The 19,675-nt window shown below is 39.1% G+C and overlaps 1 protein-coding gene across 6 annotated transcripts; it reads right to left on the bottom strand.

Moving 5' to 3' along the window:
* Positions 1-5,982: 5,982 nt before the first annotated feature.
* THNSL1 (threonine synthase like 1) lies at positions 5,983-19,644 on the bottom strand. 6 transcript variants are annotated; one of them, XM_071428789.1, is made up of 3 exons: positions 19,492-19,644; positions 17,657-17,754; positions 5,983-17,170 (listed from the first exon to the last, which is right to left on the bottom strand). In XM_071428789.1, exon 3 carries the CDS (start codon positions 17,114-17,116, stop codon positions 14,891-14,893), a length of 2,226 nt encoding a protein of 741 aa, XP_071284890.1. In that variant the 5' UTR covers positions 17,117-17,170; positions 17,657-17,754; positions 19,492-19,644; the 3' UTR covers positions 5,983-14,890. The 6 variants fall into 6 exon arrangements, with proteins under 6 accessions (XP_071284890.1, XP_071284891.1, XP_071284893.1 ...); XM_071428790.1 differs by having other exon boundaries at positions 5,983-17,173; XM_071428792.1 differs by having other exon boundaries at positions 5,983-17,173; positions 17,657-17,748; positions 19,492-19,623.
* Between the last annotated feature and the right edge of the window lie 31 nt (positions 19,645-19,675).

Raw genomic sequence — 19,675 nt, forward strand, 5'->3', positions numbered from 1 at the left:
CCTGAGCACCTTTATCTCTTTCTGGTGTACAAGATTCTACTTCTCCAGGTTCCCAAGTGATTTAACCATGTGGGCAGTTTAGTTCACTGGGTATGTTTTTATATTTTGTCTGTATCTAGTTCACACTTCGTAGCTTTGGAGACCTCTCAATAGTATCATGTCTCACTGCTACTTTGGATTTAACATTCATGGGGTTTTGTTGTATGGAAAATCATCCAAGTACAAAGTTTATAGGCCAGATTGAGGTCATACCTTTCTCTGTAATAAACAGCTTTCAACATGACTGTAATTTTTTTCCAGATTAAAAGAAGCTCCTTTTCACAGCTTTCCCCCCGTTTTTGGCCTAATTATCAACCTAATGAAAAAACTTCCATTTATTCACAGCCATTGTACTTGCATCTGAAATTTTGCAAAAAGCTCTAGAAAGCTATTGCACTTCCCTTGTACACCATAACATTATTATCTTCAAATAATTCCCCTACATTAATGAGTTATGAACGTCTTTCTTACCACTACAACCACTTCCCTGTCTTTTGCCTCTGCCTCTTGGTTGATTCTCCATCACTTGTTTATTCCTCTCTTTAGTTAAGAATACACAGAAGGAATTTCTTCACCACTTGAAGTACAAAATTATATCTCTAATTTCTTTGAATGCTAATATTTTCCAACCTCCAAGGTTTTTCTTTAAATGTCAGTTGGCAAAGCAAATAGCAGGCATTGTTCATGTATTTAAATCTACAGCTGAAATCCATACAATGCAGATATAATAAAAATTTGATTGGTATTGGTATTGATTGGTCTGATTGCAACTAGTGAAGTAGATGCAACTTCCACTGTATGCCAAAATGGATACTCTGATTTTGTTAATCAGACATAAATCCCACTCCAAATCTGGTCCTCAAAACTGACATTTCAGGGACAGCTAAATTGTCAAACATTTTATGTTAGCATTTTCATTTAAAAACAAACAAATGAAACAATCAACAAATAACAAACCAAACCAAACAAAACCCCCTCAATTAAAAAATATGGAATCAAGGTATACTTTCAGTCCACCTTAAATTGCCCAGGTCATCTGTTTTGTCCAGTGCCCTTCTGCTTGCTTAATTACCTGACAGCAGAAGTGAGATGAAGAGACTGGCATCAAGAAGCACGGTGCTGGTAGAAAGGGGCCTGGTCTAAAGGACACAAGAGATAAGGAGATGCAGCATCTCCACTTTGGTTTGAGGAGCTGCAGAGCCCATGCCAGAAGCAACACATATATTTCTTCCATGTGCAGACCAAGTGAAAACCAATAGAAGTTCAGTAAGGCTTTGGCTGCATATCAATGCCATCCATACAAATAGTACATCCAAACATGAAGCCTCTAAAGGCTACTCCCAAAATGACACTCACAAAATGAGATGATTTCTTTAATCAGAGGGTTATGAAGGCAGCAGAGAGTCTGCCATGCTTAAATGTAGTGTGCTTCTGTAGACAGCTGGTGACTTTGGCTGTGACAGCAAGGTGGGGAGCCTCTGCCAGGGCCCAGCAGTGACTGGTGACTGCTGTGGTTGGAAACCAGAGTTATTTCCACCTGGCTTGTATAAGCAATAGTGCAGAGCATTTTGTGTCCCCAGTCCCTATCCCAGCCCCAGACACTCACATCAGGGCTGAGAATGCTGCTCTTGCTTCTCCAGCCCTGATGCCAAGCTGGGCACCTGTGGGTGGCCAGAGGGCTGGCTGGTCACTGCAGCCACTCCAGGGCCACCACACCATGCCAGTGTGGACACTGGGGTCAAGAGCAGGGAGAGAACAGTACCACATGCCAAGTGTGCCTTGGGGGATGTGTGATTCACAGAGTGAAATGAGAACAGTGAAAGGTATCAAGAGGCACTTTTGACTAGAGGCTGATCAGAGAAGCATTCTTCAGACAGGTCAGGAAGGAGCTGATGAGATCAGGAACCATATGGAAAAGGAAAAGGGAGAAGGGAAAAGAAAAGCGTATGAAGTGGTTTCTGTTGCTTTTTATTGGTGTTGCACACTTTATATTTAATAAGAAATGTCTTTCATTCATGTCAAAATACCCCAGTAAATCAGTACAAGTCCTCACAGTTGCAGAGGTTCTATTTTCTAAGCCTTTGCTTTCTCCCTTAGATTTTTAGATTCCATGTCAGTATTTGTCCCCAATCCCTGAGACAGTTTCCAGCTCAGCACATTCAGTTCTTCTTGTTTTTACTTTTCTTATCTTGCACAGTTTCAGTTTACAGACTCTCAGAGTCTCTCAGACTCTCTGAGAGTCACTCAGAGCTCAGAGACAGCTTCCTCAGTGACAGTGAACCAAGGTCAGGCAACAGAGCTGCACAAAACCAGCCCAGGGTCAAGGGCAGCTGAGCCCTGGGCTGCAGAAGCCCTGAGCCTGACAGCACAGCTCAGGGAAGTCCCTCTGTGACATCAAACTGGCTTTGAGTAGGAAGGACAACAGATCCCATCTGGAGTGATGATGCAGCAGACTGGTAGCCACAGGGATCTCTTTCTTCACTGGGATGCACATCTCTTTCAACACATGATCTGAGATGCACCAGTCAAGATGTCTCACACTGATCAAGCAAGCATGATATTCCATGCACACAACAAACTGAAATACATATACCATCTGTAGGCATGTACATTATATATACATGTGCATATATATAAAATCATACAACTTTAGATAGACTGCTAAACCATAAATCCTCATTCCATGTTAAACACTATTTTTGAACAAAAAAGTTCAAATAAAATTTTTAATTCTTTCTTCCTCTTTTAGCTCAGAATTTTTGGCAGAAAAATGTAGAACCACTCCTCTCAGCCCCACCCCACCTTCAAAAAGCAAACTGTACCCTCACTGCAGCAGGCTTTTACACAAATCTCTCAAGAAAACCACAGCTCCACTTTCTCCACTTTTATAGTAAGACATTAAGGCTAGGAAGCCTTAGTCATGGCCATGGTTAAAGGAATTATTTAAAGGGTCAGAATTTCAGTCTTGGGTTTTAATTTACAGACACTCAGCAGATTCGTGTCCAGCTCCTGAGTATTCACTGGATCTGATTTTTGCTACTCTTTCCCTTCATATTGACTTTCTACATAGTGAAGTCTGATTTTAAAAATTTTTGTATCATTCATTTGTGAATTTGGATAGGAGTAAGGTGGAGGAAAAAACCCAGCATCCCCTAATCAATTTGAAATCTTGCAAAAATCACCACTTTCAAGCTTTCTGAGGAAGATGTAAATTTATCAAATATCCTCACACTCATATATATGCACCTCTTCTCCTCTTAAGTTATAACAACAAAATAATGTCTTCTGGTTTTCCTTTTGAAAAAAATTGTTGCATACATACACTTTTCCTTCCAGTCAGAACTCATGGCATTTTTTAAAATTCTGCTGAAATAAGTACAGTGACAACACAGTGTCACAGCACAAAATGACAGTACAGTTCACAGAACTTCAGCATGAACATTTCAAAGGGTACCTGATTCCAAAAGGGAAATAAAACTCTTGATTTGCATTCCAAGTACCAGCCTGAAAGGAACTTAATTACATTAACTACAAAATGCTTATTACAAGATTATTTTTAAGATTCTGGTATTTTGAGATGTAATATAAAGAGAAATTTATCCTATAAAGACTGATTTTTAAATATCCCATGAAAAGGCTTAGAGAACTAAAAACCAGTTATGCTAAAATGACTTTATGATAATGGGTGACAGTGAAGAATTTGAGTGCATAACAGAGACATCTGCTTTGCAAACAAAGAAAAATTAGTGAAGTGGTCTCAATGACACTCCAAATGTTGCTTATTTCATCTGTCTATCCTCTAAAACCAGATCTACACACAGCATCATCCCTAACAACATTTAATACAGCTATCAAAAAAGGAAAAAAGGAAAGGCAATGTACAGTAGGGAATTTAGGAACAAAGGACTGGGACACTGTTTCTGGGGAACTGGAGACAAATGCATCATAGAATTGCTTTCAGAAGCTGATCAAAATACTTCTTAAATTAAAGTGACAAGAAACTCATTGGAGGAGAGTTAAGGGACACTGGAGGTTAAAGAGACCAATTTTTGTCTTTTTGGTCCCTACCCACACAGTCACAGTAGCCATAAGGCACAATAACTCATCAGTTGCTCAGCTGCACAATTACTTTTAAGCTGTTCCATTTAAATGTAAGTTGATTTATGAAGCAGATCATGCAATTAATAGAAGGGAAAAATCCCTCACAAATGAAGATGATGCTTCTGCTGCCCCTGAACTGACCAAAGAGCCACCACCATGGGGGGTGGGAGATCCACTCTTCACCCTGGGGCATAGCACAATAAGCTAAGTTCTCACAGAAGGCAAATTTTATTTTGGACAGATTTTTAAAAAAAGTGATTTATATTTCTTCCATCAGCTGTCAGCTGTGCCTTGCAGAAATGAGTAACAATTTGTTTGATATTGGGACAACTTAGTAGTTTGTGAAGTAGTTTTCAGCTAGCTTTTATACTGGCTCTATACAGTGCTGAAAAGCTCACTTTGCATTCAATGCCTTCTGCCTCTTCACAGAAGAGCTTCATCACTCTGCATTTTGAACAGGGGTTGACTGGGTATTCGGTTTGATTTGTCTTTACTAAAAGTAATTCTAGTGTCAGGCCAAAGTAACACAGTAGATAACTCTGTTTTGCACTCAGATCCCTTGGAGAAGAAAGGGACCTGGACTTATAACTATCTCTTTTCACAGTAATAAATGCATAAGAAAGTAAGAACTTTACCATCAGTGACCTAGGAGCACAAAGAAAAAGGTGATGGCAATTCAGGTGCTGCACACTGGAATCAGGACTAAAAAGCAAGATTTAACAGTTTTAAAATGTAACACCTTTTTTCCTTTTGTGAGAACAGTTCTTCCATTTTCAGAAATCATAAGTGTATCATTAGCACCCAATATAAATTCAGAGAATCCAGCATATGCATTTGATAACAGATAAAATAAAATAATACCATTTGGAAGTACATTAAATATTTAAGTATCTGATAAGTTTCTGACATGTGTAGTTGCAGATTTCTGAGACTGACAAAGTGAAAGGGAGAGACTGAAAGAGATTATGTGACTAACTTGGGGAAGCAAACCTTGACCCCTTGTCTTCCACCAATTTAAAACCTACATGAAAGTACTTTATAAATCTAACATTTTTAATAGGCAGATCTGGTCATCTATTGAAGGTAAACAATTCCAAATTTCCTTCGTAGTACAATAATTCCAGAAAAGTCTTTCATCAAAAAATGTTAGCCAGAGTGATAAATCACTCAGAACAATAAAATCACCTGCATTAGCAAACACAGCTTCTGTCAGTAATTGTGTTTCCTTGCCCTAGGCATGAGTTTGTTACATATGGGAAGTGATAATACTTGTGCTTACAGTTCCCAGTATCACATTTTCCTTTCCCAGTTCACACTTACTCATACATATGCTTATCCAGCAGCAGTTACATAAGATGCAATTCCAAACAACATTTATAATCCACCTCTTGCAAACAATAAACTGCATCAAATTAGCCCCTGATGTGCTTTGTACTATCAAAGCAATTTGCAGATCCATCATGAAGTATCAGGACCATTATTTGTCTGCAGTCAGTACAGCTGGTTTTTTCTGACAGTGTTACCTGCAAGTGCTGGGTTATGTGAACTTACTGTCACATAACTGAGAGACCCTTAGGCAAAAGCACAATTCAGCAATCCCCATTTCTGGGAGTTGGAGTACATATCTGTCTGATCCAATACCATGAGATGTCCCAGAAGCATCAGCAATGCTCCAGACTACTGATTTCTCCTGGTGATGTCCATCACCCCCTACACATTACAGCATTTTTGGGGACCCTGAACCCTGCCCTTACCTTGACTAACTGTTCCCTTGCATAGCTGTTCAGTTCTATCTATGGACCATAAGTCCTTTCCACATGGCAGCCATCAGAGCAGAGAATGTTTCTTTCCTTTTTTTTTTTTTTTTTGTACATTTGTTTTTCCTATATTTAAACCTCCTCTGTGGGACAGATTTATTGCTCTTCTCAGAGGAATGTTGCCCTCATTTACTCACCTAGTGCTATGCCTAACTACTGTTAAGAAAATTCAGTGTATAACTTAAGTTGAAAGACAACAACAACAACAACAAATCATTTACTTCCTCATTAACACTTCATAATTATTATATATAACTTTCTTTGTCTGGCCATTTCTGCATCCTGGAAATAGCAATTTTCACCACATTTCTTTAAAATTTGCAGCATGTGGGAGATGTTCAGGCCCTCAAATTTTACTGGCACTCAGCATGAGATACTACCAACTGAGAAGGTTTGCCTCTAGAGTCCTTGTTGCCAGATTCAAGCAGCAGGTAGGTTCTACCAGCTTGATCATTCTGAAAGTGGTGTTTTCTGACTGACAATTGCTTTCAGTGAACAGGAGTTCATACCCTGTTTTGCAGAGCCACCTTTGAGAGATGGTAGAAGTACAACAGAATGTTAGGGAAAAGAACATCTGCTCAATGTCAGAACAGTGCCCACTACCTCAGCAAAGACTGTCATTAGTGCCAGCCCTGGTGCAGCCCCTGCTCTGTCCTTTCAGCTGTGTTAAGTGAAAGGAACCAAACCCAGAGGTCTGAGGCATCGGGGGGGTCAGCACAGGGAGCAGAGGGATTAGCAGGAAATGTGCACACACATTAGAAAAGACTCCACAGAAGTTTTGCTACCACAAAACAATAACTCAAAAACCAAGCAACTCATATTCCTTTCTGTTGCCTCGAAATAGACTTGGAAAAAAATCCACAATTTACATTGGATTACAGTTTCAGCACAAACCTTATGTTAGGCCTTTTTTTGCAAACCAAAATGCAAGTAGGGCACCAGCTAGAATGTAAATATAAATGATTATTTAGCTAAAGTCTGATCTTACATAATCAGCAAAAAAAGCAAAGATCAGGACCTTAACCATGGGGGAGAAAAGTATAATATGCACATCCCTGCTATATAAAATCCAGTGCACTTGTATTGGTTTAGCAGATTGTATTATATTCCCTTCATGCTTGTATTTAAAGAAAAAGGGTAACAAGAGGTATTTGGATTTAGCATACAAAGACTACAAGAAACTGAAAAAGATATAAAGCCTGAAGAAAAGCAGAGATGCCCACTGGCTCTGTTATCAACCTGGATGACAGGCATATGAAAATAAGTTGCTTGGTCATTTTAACATTAAAATATAAAAAATCCTCCCCTGCAGAGCAAGACATAATTTATACAGCTTTTCCCCATGAACACTGTTATCTGCCCTTCCTTAACCCAGAACTCACTACAAGCTCCATAGGCTGCATCATGTTCAAAACACCAAACACTGGGGCCTGCATACAAGACCATGGTATTATTTGTGCTCTTGATTTAAAGAATTTTTAAATTATTATTTTAGACTCTTTCACTAAAGCAAAATTGATTCCAGCTTTAGAGTTGAAAAGTGTCTAGTAGCATATAATGCCATGAATGAATGTGCTGCTTTGTAACCTGAAACCGTCACGTATTTCTGGATACTCCACACATCAATGAGTATTAACCTAATTGTAATTAAAGTTTCTTAAATTACTCTTAATTACACTTTATAAAAATGAAATCATAAAAAGCTCATATAATATTACAAATGCTTATGACTGCCTCTCAGAGCTCTTCAAAAACTGCAAGAAGTGACCATGTCTATCAAACTCCTGTTAGGAATGCCACCTTGTGGATAAAAGCTGTATGGAACAACGATTCCAGGTAAATTTCGCTAAAATTTTTAGTTGCAAAAAATGGTTTTACAGAAATAAACTGCTCTTGTGGTGTTTCAAAACTGCATCAAATTCTTTTATTAACATTTCTGGTAGAAAAATACTGTGAATATGGCTCATCTGTATAAAATGCTAATTAATTATGCAGGGAGCACTGGTTTCATTAGGAGATGGGATGCATTTATTAGCATTTTAAACAGAATCAGATTGCCACAGACACTTAGAAAACAAGTCCACTAAATGCCTGCTCTATTTAGATATAATTTAGTGAATTAGTTTAAAATGTAATGAAAAAATACACTTAAAATATGTTGCTAGAGCAGAACCTATTAGTACATTTTGCCTTCTCTAAGCTTTAATTGGTATATAAAAGTTCAAGTTTAATTACAAAAAGGAACCATTGGATTTTTTCATTTGTCATATAAGTCTTATTATGAGCTGAAAATGAATTTTAAATGGCCATTGGATTGCAGGTTGCTTGTAAAAGCCGAGAAAAAAGGAGCCCAAAAGCATCTAATAAATTTCAAAAGATCTCCAACTTTTAAAAGCTTGAGAAAATAAATAATAATTAGCTACATTCAATAAAGCTGACATTTACACAGACACTTTCCTCCTGTGCTGTTCACCTCATTTCCATAATGAAAGTATATATAGCCCAAACCATCACAAGGCATATTGTATAATGAAATTTAAAACTAATGAGCCATATCCTAATAGCCATGAGTCAAGTCAGGGTATGCATTAGTAGCCGATTTGCAATTCTCTAGAGACAGAAAGAACAAGGCTAAACATATCCAGTAGCCTATTTTGCTCTGTTTATGATCACACCACAGCAGAACTGAAATTAGTTCATAATCTCTATCTCTGAAATCTCTGTGAAATGCTGTTCATGCTTTTGTTAAAGGCAAGTTACTTCTGGGGCAGCCAAACATGACTCGTGATTGTTTGGTTTGACCTCTTTTGTAACATGGTCTGACTTGTCTGAATTAGTCATCTTTCCATCAAATCACATTTTTTCAGGAAATCATCTAATATGTCCAGACTAGGGATGCCTTTACTGTTTTGTTAGGTACTTTTATCTCTTTTTGTAACATGTCCTTCTTCTTAGACTTACTGGATCACTCTTCCTCTGCAAGGTGGAACAGCTCTTTATTAACAATTTTTCTCCAAAGATGGTTCATCTAGGCTGATTCTTCTTTCACTAAACTAAGCAGATTCTGGTTTTTGAGTCTCTCATGACAGTGCTTCTTTTTAATACTTTTATTGCTCTCATGACTTTTCTGTCCAGCTTCCCAGCATTACTGAAAATTGTGACTACTGAAATTGAGCATAATATTCTTCCAAAAGGTTACACCAAAGCCAAATACAGAGAGCAGTATTTCTTCCCTGGCAGTATTCCCATTTCTAACCTCAGGATCTCACTGGTCCTTTTGGCCACAAGGCATGCTGAAATTTCATGCTCAGTTGAAAATGCACATCATCTCCAGACACCATTCAAAGTCAGCATTTCCTATCACAAATTTTTCAACTTGCTAAGTATGTTCTCAAACCTCTATTCTCCTAAAAACACAGGTCTACTTTAGGCCAGAGTGAAATGCAAATTGCTTACAGCTCCTAACCAAGCAATTAATCTTGCTCTGATTAAGTGGCTCCTTAGTATTTAAGTTTTGTGGCATCTGGAGATTTGAACAGTCATTACTTTATTTCCTCCTATGTTCTTAATAAACTCATGGTTAAGAGCCAAATCCTGTGTGAACTCACATAACAAATCTGTTCGGTCTTTTCTTTCCAATTTACATTTTGAGTTGTTTCAGGTTTGACTCAATTATTGTCATGATGAATTTTGAATCTGGGGGTGATACCCTCCATGTTTCTATAACAATAACTCTTTAAAATAAAAAGAACTATTTAAGAATCTAAGTCTGTTCCAAATACCAGTGACAAAATATCTAAATAAAATGCTAGGGTAAGAATTCCTGTGCTATGTAACTGATTTTGTGAAACTTGAGATACACTTTTTATGAAAAATGTGTTCCTATGTTGTGCAAGGAAAACAGAGTGGCTGCTCCCCTTGGTTAAATTTTATAATATCAGACACATGCAAGTAAATCAGGTGTTACCTTAATTCTACTGAATAATTTTCCTATACTGCCAAGAAGGAAATCAGACAGCATCTTAAACACTTATCAGGAAATAAAGTCTTCTCAAGTAAACTGAGCAAACAGCTTAGATCTTGGTCCATACTGAGAGATCTTGGAAAGTTTTAGCTAAGTTGGAGAACAAGACCACGACAGCTGTCTTTTAGATTTCTACATTCTGAAAAAATCTGAAGAAACAAGCTGAGCACATTTGTAACTGCTGTGAAAAAACACAGTGACGTTTAAATCCTCCTTAAGCTGCTAATACATGTTCAGAATCAATGCCCCATTCACATTACTTCACTGACATTACTGCTCATTGTGGTTTCAACCATTTGAGTAATTTTTAAGCCCATGATCCTGAAATGATATTAGAAGTGTACCAAAGTTGCTCCACATCAGCTAACAGACAACTAGCTCATCTCTCCACTGAACTAAACATGAATAAAAAACATTAAACTATCAGAGATTTCTTTTTCCATACCAATCATCAGAATACAGGCTTTTCATGCAGCACTGGACAAGTCTGTGGTGCAATGTAAACAGAGTCTTTTGACATTTGCTGGTTTTGATCTGTGTTTCCATTTTTATACATCCTTCCTTCCAGAATGATGCCCATTATCACACTAAAATCTTTATCTCAACAAAGTGAATTACTAGATTATCACCAGCTATACTCCAACTTTCAAGGAAACACATCTTTCAAGACTTAAAAATATCAAACTCTGAAACCACTTATTTTAGTGGATTTTCTTTATAGCAGACTGGTAAGAACTTTCAAACATATTTGCAAACAAAGAGCTATAGTGCTATATAAATCCTGCAGTGTTTATTTAGGAAAAAATACAGTGGATACAAATGAGTAATGTGTATTTCAGGTATGCCAAATATGATATACTTAATAGCAATATCTGTTCTTGATGTCCTTGAAAGCAAAGCTGACCTTTTGAACAACAAAAATCTTCCCTCTAGAATTCCATCAGATAAAATATTTCATCACCTCAAAAGTGTAAATAGCAATTCTTTTTATATCATAAAATACTAAGAAAACAGAATTATCTTCTGATGTTCTATTCATCCTTTACCTCATGTCTTCTCCCTGACAAGAAGGGCTGTGACTAAAGGCAAGTAATGAGCACTGTAAATATAGATGTTGTATTTCTCCTTACATTTGTTAAATTTGTCCCTGAGGTTTTTCATATAGTAGGAAGTGTTCAGCCAAGATTTATCTATACAGAAGAATACCAGCTTAACTAAAGCAATGCTATTACTCTGGGTCAACAAAGCAAGTAGAAATGTGTAGCTCTGCACACTCACACTCTCTGTCAACCTTGATTTTATTGACTGATACTGCAACATCCTGCTAGACTAATAGGAGCAAGCTGTGTATACAGCAAACCTAAATGGCTTAAGGAATCTTACTAACCAGCACAATATAGGTTTGCTTTTCTGTACCATTGGCACACTACTTTGCCTTAACCAGTTAATTGGAAATAATGTATGACAGCATTCAGGGTGCACAGTGTCTGCACACTGAACACACAAGACCAAAAAAAGGGCACTTATGCCCAGTCTTTAATGCCTTTTGAATCTTTCATAATACTGACAGTGGGGGAAAAAAAGGACCATATCAGTAGCACAAGATTTGCTGAGCCACAGTATATCGCTGACACTAAGAAAATCTGGGCTAGGAAGAAAGGAGGATTGCTTCCCTCACTATCCTCTGTACCCACAGCCAGCTATTCTGAGCATGCTGCAATTTTTTTTTCCTTCCATTGCTGCAGGCCCTGCAGGACAGAAGATTGTACACCACAACTACCAGAACACAGCATTAGCACCAGGTCACAAATACTGTGTACATCCAGGATCACAACACTACTGGAGCATTTTATAATGTTCATTACTAGGATCCACAAGCAGATGTAGTGCAGGAAAATAGTTTACTGAAGTTAATGAAAGTCCAAAAATTAATTATTTTTTTAAATTAGTAAATACTACATTGTAAAAGCCTTTAGGCATTCTGAGAAATGTATTAATATTGTATGTGTTCATTAACCACTGCCCTTAGACACCGTAAGTCCCCATTGAAAGCCCTTTCCTAAGTACAAGTGCTCATTTTTTTACTTATTTAGTTTATATCGACTGCTATAATGGCTCATGTGATAGGAAAGCAGCAACCAGAAATTCAAACCATGCTTGGGCTACTGCCACGAACTTTAAAATAATTTAGTCGTGCCAAAATAAATCTCCTGCTAGTTTAGCTCTGAATAGTTTATCTAACACTGAGTTATCTCAGGGTAGGATGTTGGCTTCTAGTCTTATCTTGTTTAAAATCTCAGCTCTTCCCTTTCAGGTACTTTCTACAAAAACAAGCTCTTTGAAGATGTTTCTATAAAGTATTGTAACAGTTTGTGACAAACAGCCCTGTGATTTAAATGGCATTAAGCCCCATGGAACCAAGTACTGCAGGATTTCCACTGAGTCCTTATGCTGAAACCAAGCCCTGTCCCAGTAATTCAATCCAGGCAATTGGGTTTGTTTGGTTTTGGGTTTTTATTTTCAAGGTTTAGAATTCTGGTTTTGTACTGAGCACATCCAGAGAAAGCATTAATTTTTTTTCCACTTGGAATTACTGTAAGAATCAGATTGAAACATCCAGAAATACAAGGTGTATGCTCACTTATCACTGATACAAGCAGTGCTCCTTTCTTGGCAATATGCTGATGTAACTTTTTCTTACAGGACTTGGATTTTTTTTAAATTACATAATCATGATCTTTTCCATGTCGTATTTGGAAAATGATGAAAATTCCCCTGCCCTAAGAGGACATTGAATGAGTCTGATCTTTTCATACTACAGGAGCTTCAGTGGGCACTTCAGCACAGCTGTCCAATACTTCGGTGGTGGTTAGGAAGAGATTGGAGGCTCTCTCTTCACAAGGAGCCATATGGAAATGACAAGGGGAAGAGGAGAAGGTTGTACCAGGAGAGGGTTCATTTTTGTATAAGAAAGAAATTTTTACAGTGAGAACACTGGAACAATATCCCCAGGGATGTGGGAGAGTCTCCATTGCTGGAAGTTTTTAAGACATAACCAGAGAGGATGCTAGATAATTTCATCTGGGCTCCCTTTGTCACAAAAGGTTGGCCAAGATGACTTTTTCAGGTCACTTCCAACCTGGTTTGTTCACAATTCCATAAAAACAAAAAGTTATTTTTCAAAGTTACTGCAGAAATAGTGAAAAAGGTTTTAGCAAAGAACCAGAAAGGTCCTAAAAAAGTATCTAAGAATGGGGGAATCTAGAAAGCTACTGTGTCACACCCATGTTCTCAGCTACATTTAATAATACTCTATACATACTCACTGTGGAAAAGGCACAAAATCGTGCTGGGGACTTTTACCTTCAGCTGGAAAAAATGACAATTCTTTAAAATAGTTTGCTAGATGGTGTCTTGTTCACTTCTAGTGTGGCAAAAAGTACAAGCAGGCACACAGAGGAAGCTGTCAGATATGACAACAGTTCAAAGCCTCAAGTGAATCTTGACATGTAGGAAATGTTGCCTATTGAAGAGGCAAAAAAATGTTATCAATTACCAGATTATTTGAATCTTAGTGGGAAACACAACTTCCCATAGCTATATGTCCTTACATCTGAAGACTCTTAGCTCTTTACCTCTAACTGCATGCCACTTAAACCTTTCAATACATCATTTTACCATTTCTCATAGTATGAAATGTAGTTTATGTCCTTGTGAAATATAATCTTCAATTAGTAGAATACATTTCTCCATAACCACATGATCTCCTAGGACAATCCAGTCTAATTTTTCTTAGGAAAAAAAAAAAAAAACAAGAGCAAAGTGCCTGTCATTAGGAAAACCACACAGATGTATTTTGGGTTACATAATGAACACTTCTGATGCTATCAGACTGGAATTCATCCTTCACTTTCCTTGATGAGATGCCAAGTAATTTGGGAAGCCTCTTTCTTACATTAATTCATGCAAAGCTCGAATAGAATAGAACATCAAGGAAATTAACTTAAAAAAATATGAAAACATCAGTAATTAGAACAAGAAAAGCTATATGATCTCCAAGATAAAACATAATACAAAAAATATATCTAAATAAATAGTGAAGTCTGTTTCTTATTTAAGAAGACAGATGTTACCACTATCAGATTCTTCTAAAGTACTAAAAAAGGATTTTAAAGTTGAAAGTTCAAATAAAAAACGTCTAGGAAAGAGACTACAAGACATTGGAGAAAGAGCCACACCTCAAATATATTAAAAATATTTAATTAGGTATTCTATTTGACACAGGAAAATATTTGTGAAAAAAAAAGCATTAAAAACAAAATTACCAGATTTTTATATTTTGACATTGGCAACACAATACATATAAAACATTATACAAGAAGGTAATATATCACAAAATTCAATGGTTCAAGGATTAACAATACAAGGGTATTTTAATCTTTGTAGTGAAATCAACCCTCATTAGTAACATATGAACACCATTATATCATTGTGTTTCAGTGCCCTAAGTGAAATGAGTTAAAGTTTAATTAAACATCCACTGACCAAACGTTCACATCATTGTTGCAACAAAACCAGAGCTATTAGTTCCAGAAAGGTCAGACTTCATTATCTGTCTCCTTCCATTGAGGATGCTTCAGCACTGCCAAGGAGAGCCAGCAGCGCTGGCATCTCTACTGTGTATGGTTTGCAAAGTGGTATTCCAGTTTTTTACACTCTAGATTCACAACCTTTCACTGCCACTAGAAATCTCACACATGTTACTTACAAATACTGTTGAAAGCTTGACAACTGAATATAAAACTGTGAGATATGCTGTGGACTGGACACAGGCCAGATGAATGATGGCTTTCATAAAGCATGCAGCTTGTTAAGAAGGTTTTGCAATTGTGGACATTGTATCAGTTGCTCAAAAAACTTTCATAAAATGATTTTGAATTAAGGTTTCTATATGGGACATCAGCACACTCAAATCAGCAGCACAGACCTGGTGATCCCCATTTCCTGTCTTTTTCAGGGTCTCCAATAGGCCCCAGTGGATTGGAGGCAGAGCGCTGTAAGAACTCAGCAAGTGAAGCTGACTTAATGGATTCTGATTTATTTCTGCAATCCTCAAGGCCCTCAAGATAGCAGGTGCAAACTTAGAATAATGAGCTGTAGATGAAATAATAATTGGGCAAGTTCTATCTTGTAATCGATCTGCAACTACTTTAGCAACAGCTGTGTGTGTATCCAAAATATATCCTGTAGTACTGTACACAGAGTGAATGGCAGCCAGACAGTCCTCATCAGAGCACCAGCCAGCCACTAAGTCCTGCTGAAGCTTTCCAAGTAGATCTTTCTGCAGCTGGAAGTGGCCCTGATTTTCCAGCTGATTAAATAATTGTGTCACCAGTTGTCCATCTTCATTAGCAATCAGGTGTAAGTATCGCTCAAGATTGGAGGACTTCAAAATATCTACTGCTGGTGAAAAACTGGAAATTAATTTTCTTCCCCTCAAATCATAAACACCTGTTCTTATGAATTCAGTCAAAACATTGTTTTCATTGGAAGCACAAATACATTTCCTAATAGGAATTCCCATCATTTTAGCATAGAAAGCAGCCAACATGTTGCCAAAGTTTCCTGTAGGAATGCAAATATCTACAGGGCTTCCAAAAGAAATAATACCCTGATGAACGAGATCAAGGTATGCAGAGGCATGATAAACTATCTGAGGAAGCAGTCGTGCCCAGTTTATGGAGTTTGCTGCAGCTAAAGCTGTTCCATATTCTACTGTAAGAAAGCCAGTAAAATCAGAATTAGTAAAGATTTGCTTTATAGCTGTCTGGCAAAAATCAAAATCTGATTTGACACCCACTGACCAAGCATTTTCCTTCTGACAGCCAATCATTTGTGATTTTTGAATTGGGCTTACTCCATCCTCAGGGAAAAAATTCATCAGAGCAATTCTCTGTTTGTCAGTGTCATGGAGACGACTAAAGCCATCCAGAACAGCACTCCCCGTGTCCCCAGAAGTAGCTACCAGAATCAAGTAATTGCAGCTTCTGGGAATGCAGTGGGCAAATAAATGTGGCATCAACTGTAATGCAAAATCTTTAAATGATGCTGTTGGTCCATGAAATAACTCAAGAAGGAACTGATTGCCTGCCAGATGCCTAACTGGGGCAACTTTAGAACAACTAAAGTTTTCTCCATAAGCAGTTTCAATAATTTCTGCCAGCCTAGAAGCAGGAATATCAGCAGGATGTATGCATCTTTCTAGTATCACCTGGGCTCTTTCAACGTAAGTTGCTTCTATCAGACCTTGCCATTCTTCAGCAGTCAATTTTGGAAGTCGTCTCTCAGGAACAAAGAGTCCCCCATCAAGGGCTAAGCCCTGAATAACAACATCACTGAAATAGAATTTATTAGAGTCTTCTTCTGTACTCCTTCCAGACCTACTAGACCTTGTTGAAATGAAAGTTTCCAGTTCTGAGTCTTGGTATCTCTTCACAGCATCAAGTACCTTTTCTGCTACGACCTCTGCTGCAACATCCCTGCCACAAAGAACACGGATGTCAAACCATCTTTTGTAGAACTGCTTCCTAAACTGGAGTACATCTTTGAGAGAAATACCAGGAGACAGCCCCACGATACGATCCATCTGCTGTGATTTCAGCCTGCTCATAAGGACTGTTGTGGGCACATCCAGATACACAACTATTCCACTTTTCTTTATGTGCTGCATGCCAGCAGCATGCATTGGATTGGATCCACTAAGGGAAATGACACTTCCAGATGCTGAGAACTTCAACAGGGCTTTTCCTTCCTCCTCTAGAAATTCCTCATAACCAACATCCTGCAGTTTTTCTGACACGCTCATATTCCAGGTTGTTTCAAGGACATCATCATCTATGTCTATGACAGGGCAATCCAGTTTCTGGCCCACTATTCTCCCAGTCGTTGTTTTCCCAGCACCTGGAGGTCCCATCAGGATAATATTTTTCTTTCCAAGAAGAGAATGACTTGAGAACCATGACTTCCATATCTGTGCAAATGCAACAGGTCTTGAAAGCGTGAGTTTTAAACACATGCTAGAAAGACTGTTCTGGGTTATTAGTCTTAAAGGCTGATACCGAAAAACGTGAAACATCTTCTGATGAGTTATTGTGGGTTTTTTTCCAAGACAACTTGACAATCCACTTAACTGCTTCAGAAAGAAAACAAAAAACCAAACAGTAACTATCCTTGAGAAAAAGCCCTCAAGGATATAAAATTCAGAACAAGAGATCAAACATAAATCCAGCTATGACCTCATCAGTGCCAAGGAGGTACTTTTCAGAGTAAGACTCATTTCCCTCTCCTCCTGCTTAGTTCCAGCTTGTTTCCACTGACAAACCCAACTTCAAAAAGTTCATGTCCTCAAGGTAAAAAAGACATCCAATCCTATTACTACAATATTGTTCGCAAATAATATTGCTTATAGGAACTAAAAAGCATTTTGTTTTTTCTTCTAGAAGACTTGCTTTAACTACACATTTATAAGTAATAATTAACTTGGTTAGCTTCTTGTAATCAAAATGATACCAAAATATGCATTTGTCCCACCTCCCAAGAAAACTTTAATTATTTTTAATCCTTTCTTTTTAAAAAAAGCAAATGCAAGACCCACTTAAATACACAGATAACTCACAGTCTTGTGTAACAGCAAGGCTGGATGAGTTGCATTGAAATCTCTTCTGAAGGCATGGAAACCAAGCAAGGGATTTTTGAAGAATTCCTATACTGGAACTGTATTGAATATTATTTGGGGATGGAAAGAGGAGGAGAAAGGGACAGACAGACAGAGAGAAATCATGAGGACCCTCTAACAAAAAAAGTAACTAAGAAGGATGGATTTCCAACAAAGTGAGAGAGTCCCAATGTTGTGCTTTGTTTACTTAGAAAAACAAACACCAATATCTGCACTAATTGGACCACATGAGTTATCTGTGATGTTTAGAGCAAAAGGGGAAAGACTCAAAATCTCCCTAAAACTGTGAGGTGGGGGCAGGGGGAAGAGCATTTGCTCACTTCTATGGAAAGTTGAGCTTACAAACAGTATATCTCTGTGTTTGCACTGAGTGCTGTGACCTGGAGAATATGCTGTAATTACAAAGCATAGATCAGAGTAGAGATGGGCATATAATGCTATCCAGTTTTTTTCCTCAATCCTTGTAAATTATAAAGGGGTCAGCCTGTGTAGATGCAATACAGTTTTATAAAGCTTTAATAAAAAAAGGGTTTTAAAAAAACTTTATAAACCCTTAATAAAAGGAAAAACAAAATGCAGAGGGTAATTGTAATATCCAGTATTGCTCTAAAAGTGTACTGCAATAGTAAGCGCTCTAGTGCATATATATGTATCCTTTTTTTTTAGTGACAGAAAGAGATCTTCATATTAAACTTGCATTATGTAAAAAAAAGTTATATTCAGGAGTAAATAAACCCAAAACCAGTATATTTTAGCGACTTTATTTTTTGAATATAAGAATCGCCTCAAGCATTGTGTGTGTTAACTGAGGGAGTGAAAACCACACCAAGCACAGAGTCCTGCCTGCCGTGTCCTACTCCACTACAGGTTAACAGGAGCTGCAGTCAGTTGGTGTGCATTACTCAGATAATGGGTGTAACATCTGGGCTGCCATATGAACTTAGGCCATAGGTATTGTTTAAAATGAACTTGAGTTTTGCACTCACCCACATAAAGTACATGTACGTAGAAGGCCGCAAGCATTGAAAGCAACCCGTTTTTTAAAATTATTTTTTGTCCACTGGCAAAACTTCAACAGTAGAAACAGCCAAACGATCCACCCACCCCACTTTAGATACAAACTCCACGCCAAAAGGGTGGGGTTGTTGCGGCAGAGCTTACACCCATACCTCCAGTAACGTTTTGCTTTGGCTATTCAGATCGACAGAGACGCGGACAGCAGCTATATATCTTTAGGCGTGACCCACAATTTTAACAACCACTGCGGGTGACAGGTGCTCTAGTGAAAACTGGGCCTTCCTACTTGCATAGACATGAGACCAGCCCCCGCACCAAGCTCCTGCAGCGGCTCCCTGAAGGAGTCAAAGCGCGGATGGGAGGAGGGAGAGAGCCGAACGGACCGCACCGCACACACCCACCCGGTCGGCCGGCACTGCCCGGGCTGCGGGCTGCCACCTCCGTTCGCCCTGTTCTGCCCTGTCCTGCCCCATTCCCCTGGTCCCGGCTGGGTTCCACCCCCCCTTCCCCTGGTCCCGGCTGGGTTCCACCCCCATTCCCCTCGTCCCGGCTGGGTTCCACCCCCCATTCCCCTCGTCCCGGCTGGGTTCCACCCCCCCTTCCCCTGGTCCCGGCTGGGTTCACCCCCATTCCCCCGGTCCCGGCTGGGTTCCACCCCCATTCCCCTGGTCCCGGCTGGGTTCCACCCCCCCTTCCCCTGGTCCCGGCTGGGTTCCACCCCCGCCCCCCGGCGCCCTCAGCGCGGCGCGCGCACGTACCGGCGGGGGCGGGGGTTACCGCTGCCACAGGTACCGCGCACGCGCAGTCCAACGGCCCGGCGCGCCCCGTCTTCACCCCCGCGCCGCGCCGCGCGGTGCCGGCAGCAGCTGCGCCTGCGCGGCCGTTCCGCGCCTGGCGCTGGAGCGGGTGGCGGGGGTGGCCCCGCCCCTCATGGCGCCGTTC

Source organism: Agelaius tricolor, unplaced genomic scaffold (assembly GCF_023055355.1).
Source record: "Agelaius tricolor isolate 1412-34295 unplaced genomic scaffold, bAgeTri1.0.p SCAF_6, whole genome shotgun sequence".
NCBI lineage: Eukaryota > Metazoa > Chordata > Aves > Passeriformes > Icteridae > Agelaius > Agelaius tricolor.

Excerpts from the sequence above, each read along its gene's own strand:
- THNSL1 (XM_071428789.1), bottom strand. The coding sequence starts at position 17,116 with ATGTTTCACGTTTTTCGGTATCAGCCTTTAAGACTAATAACCCAGAAC.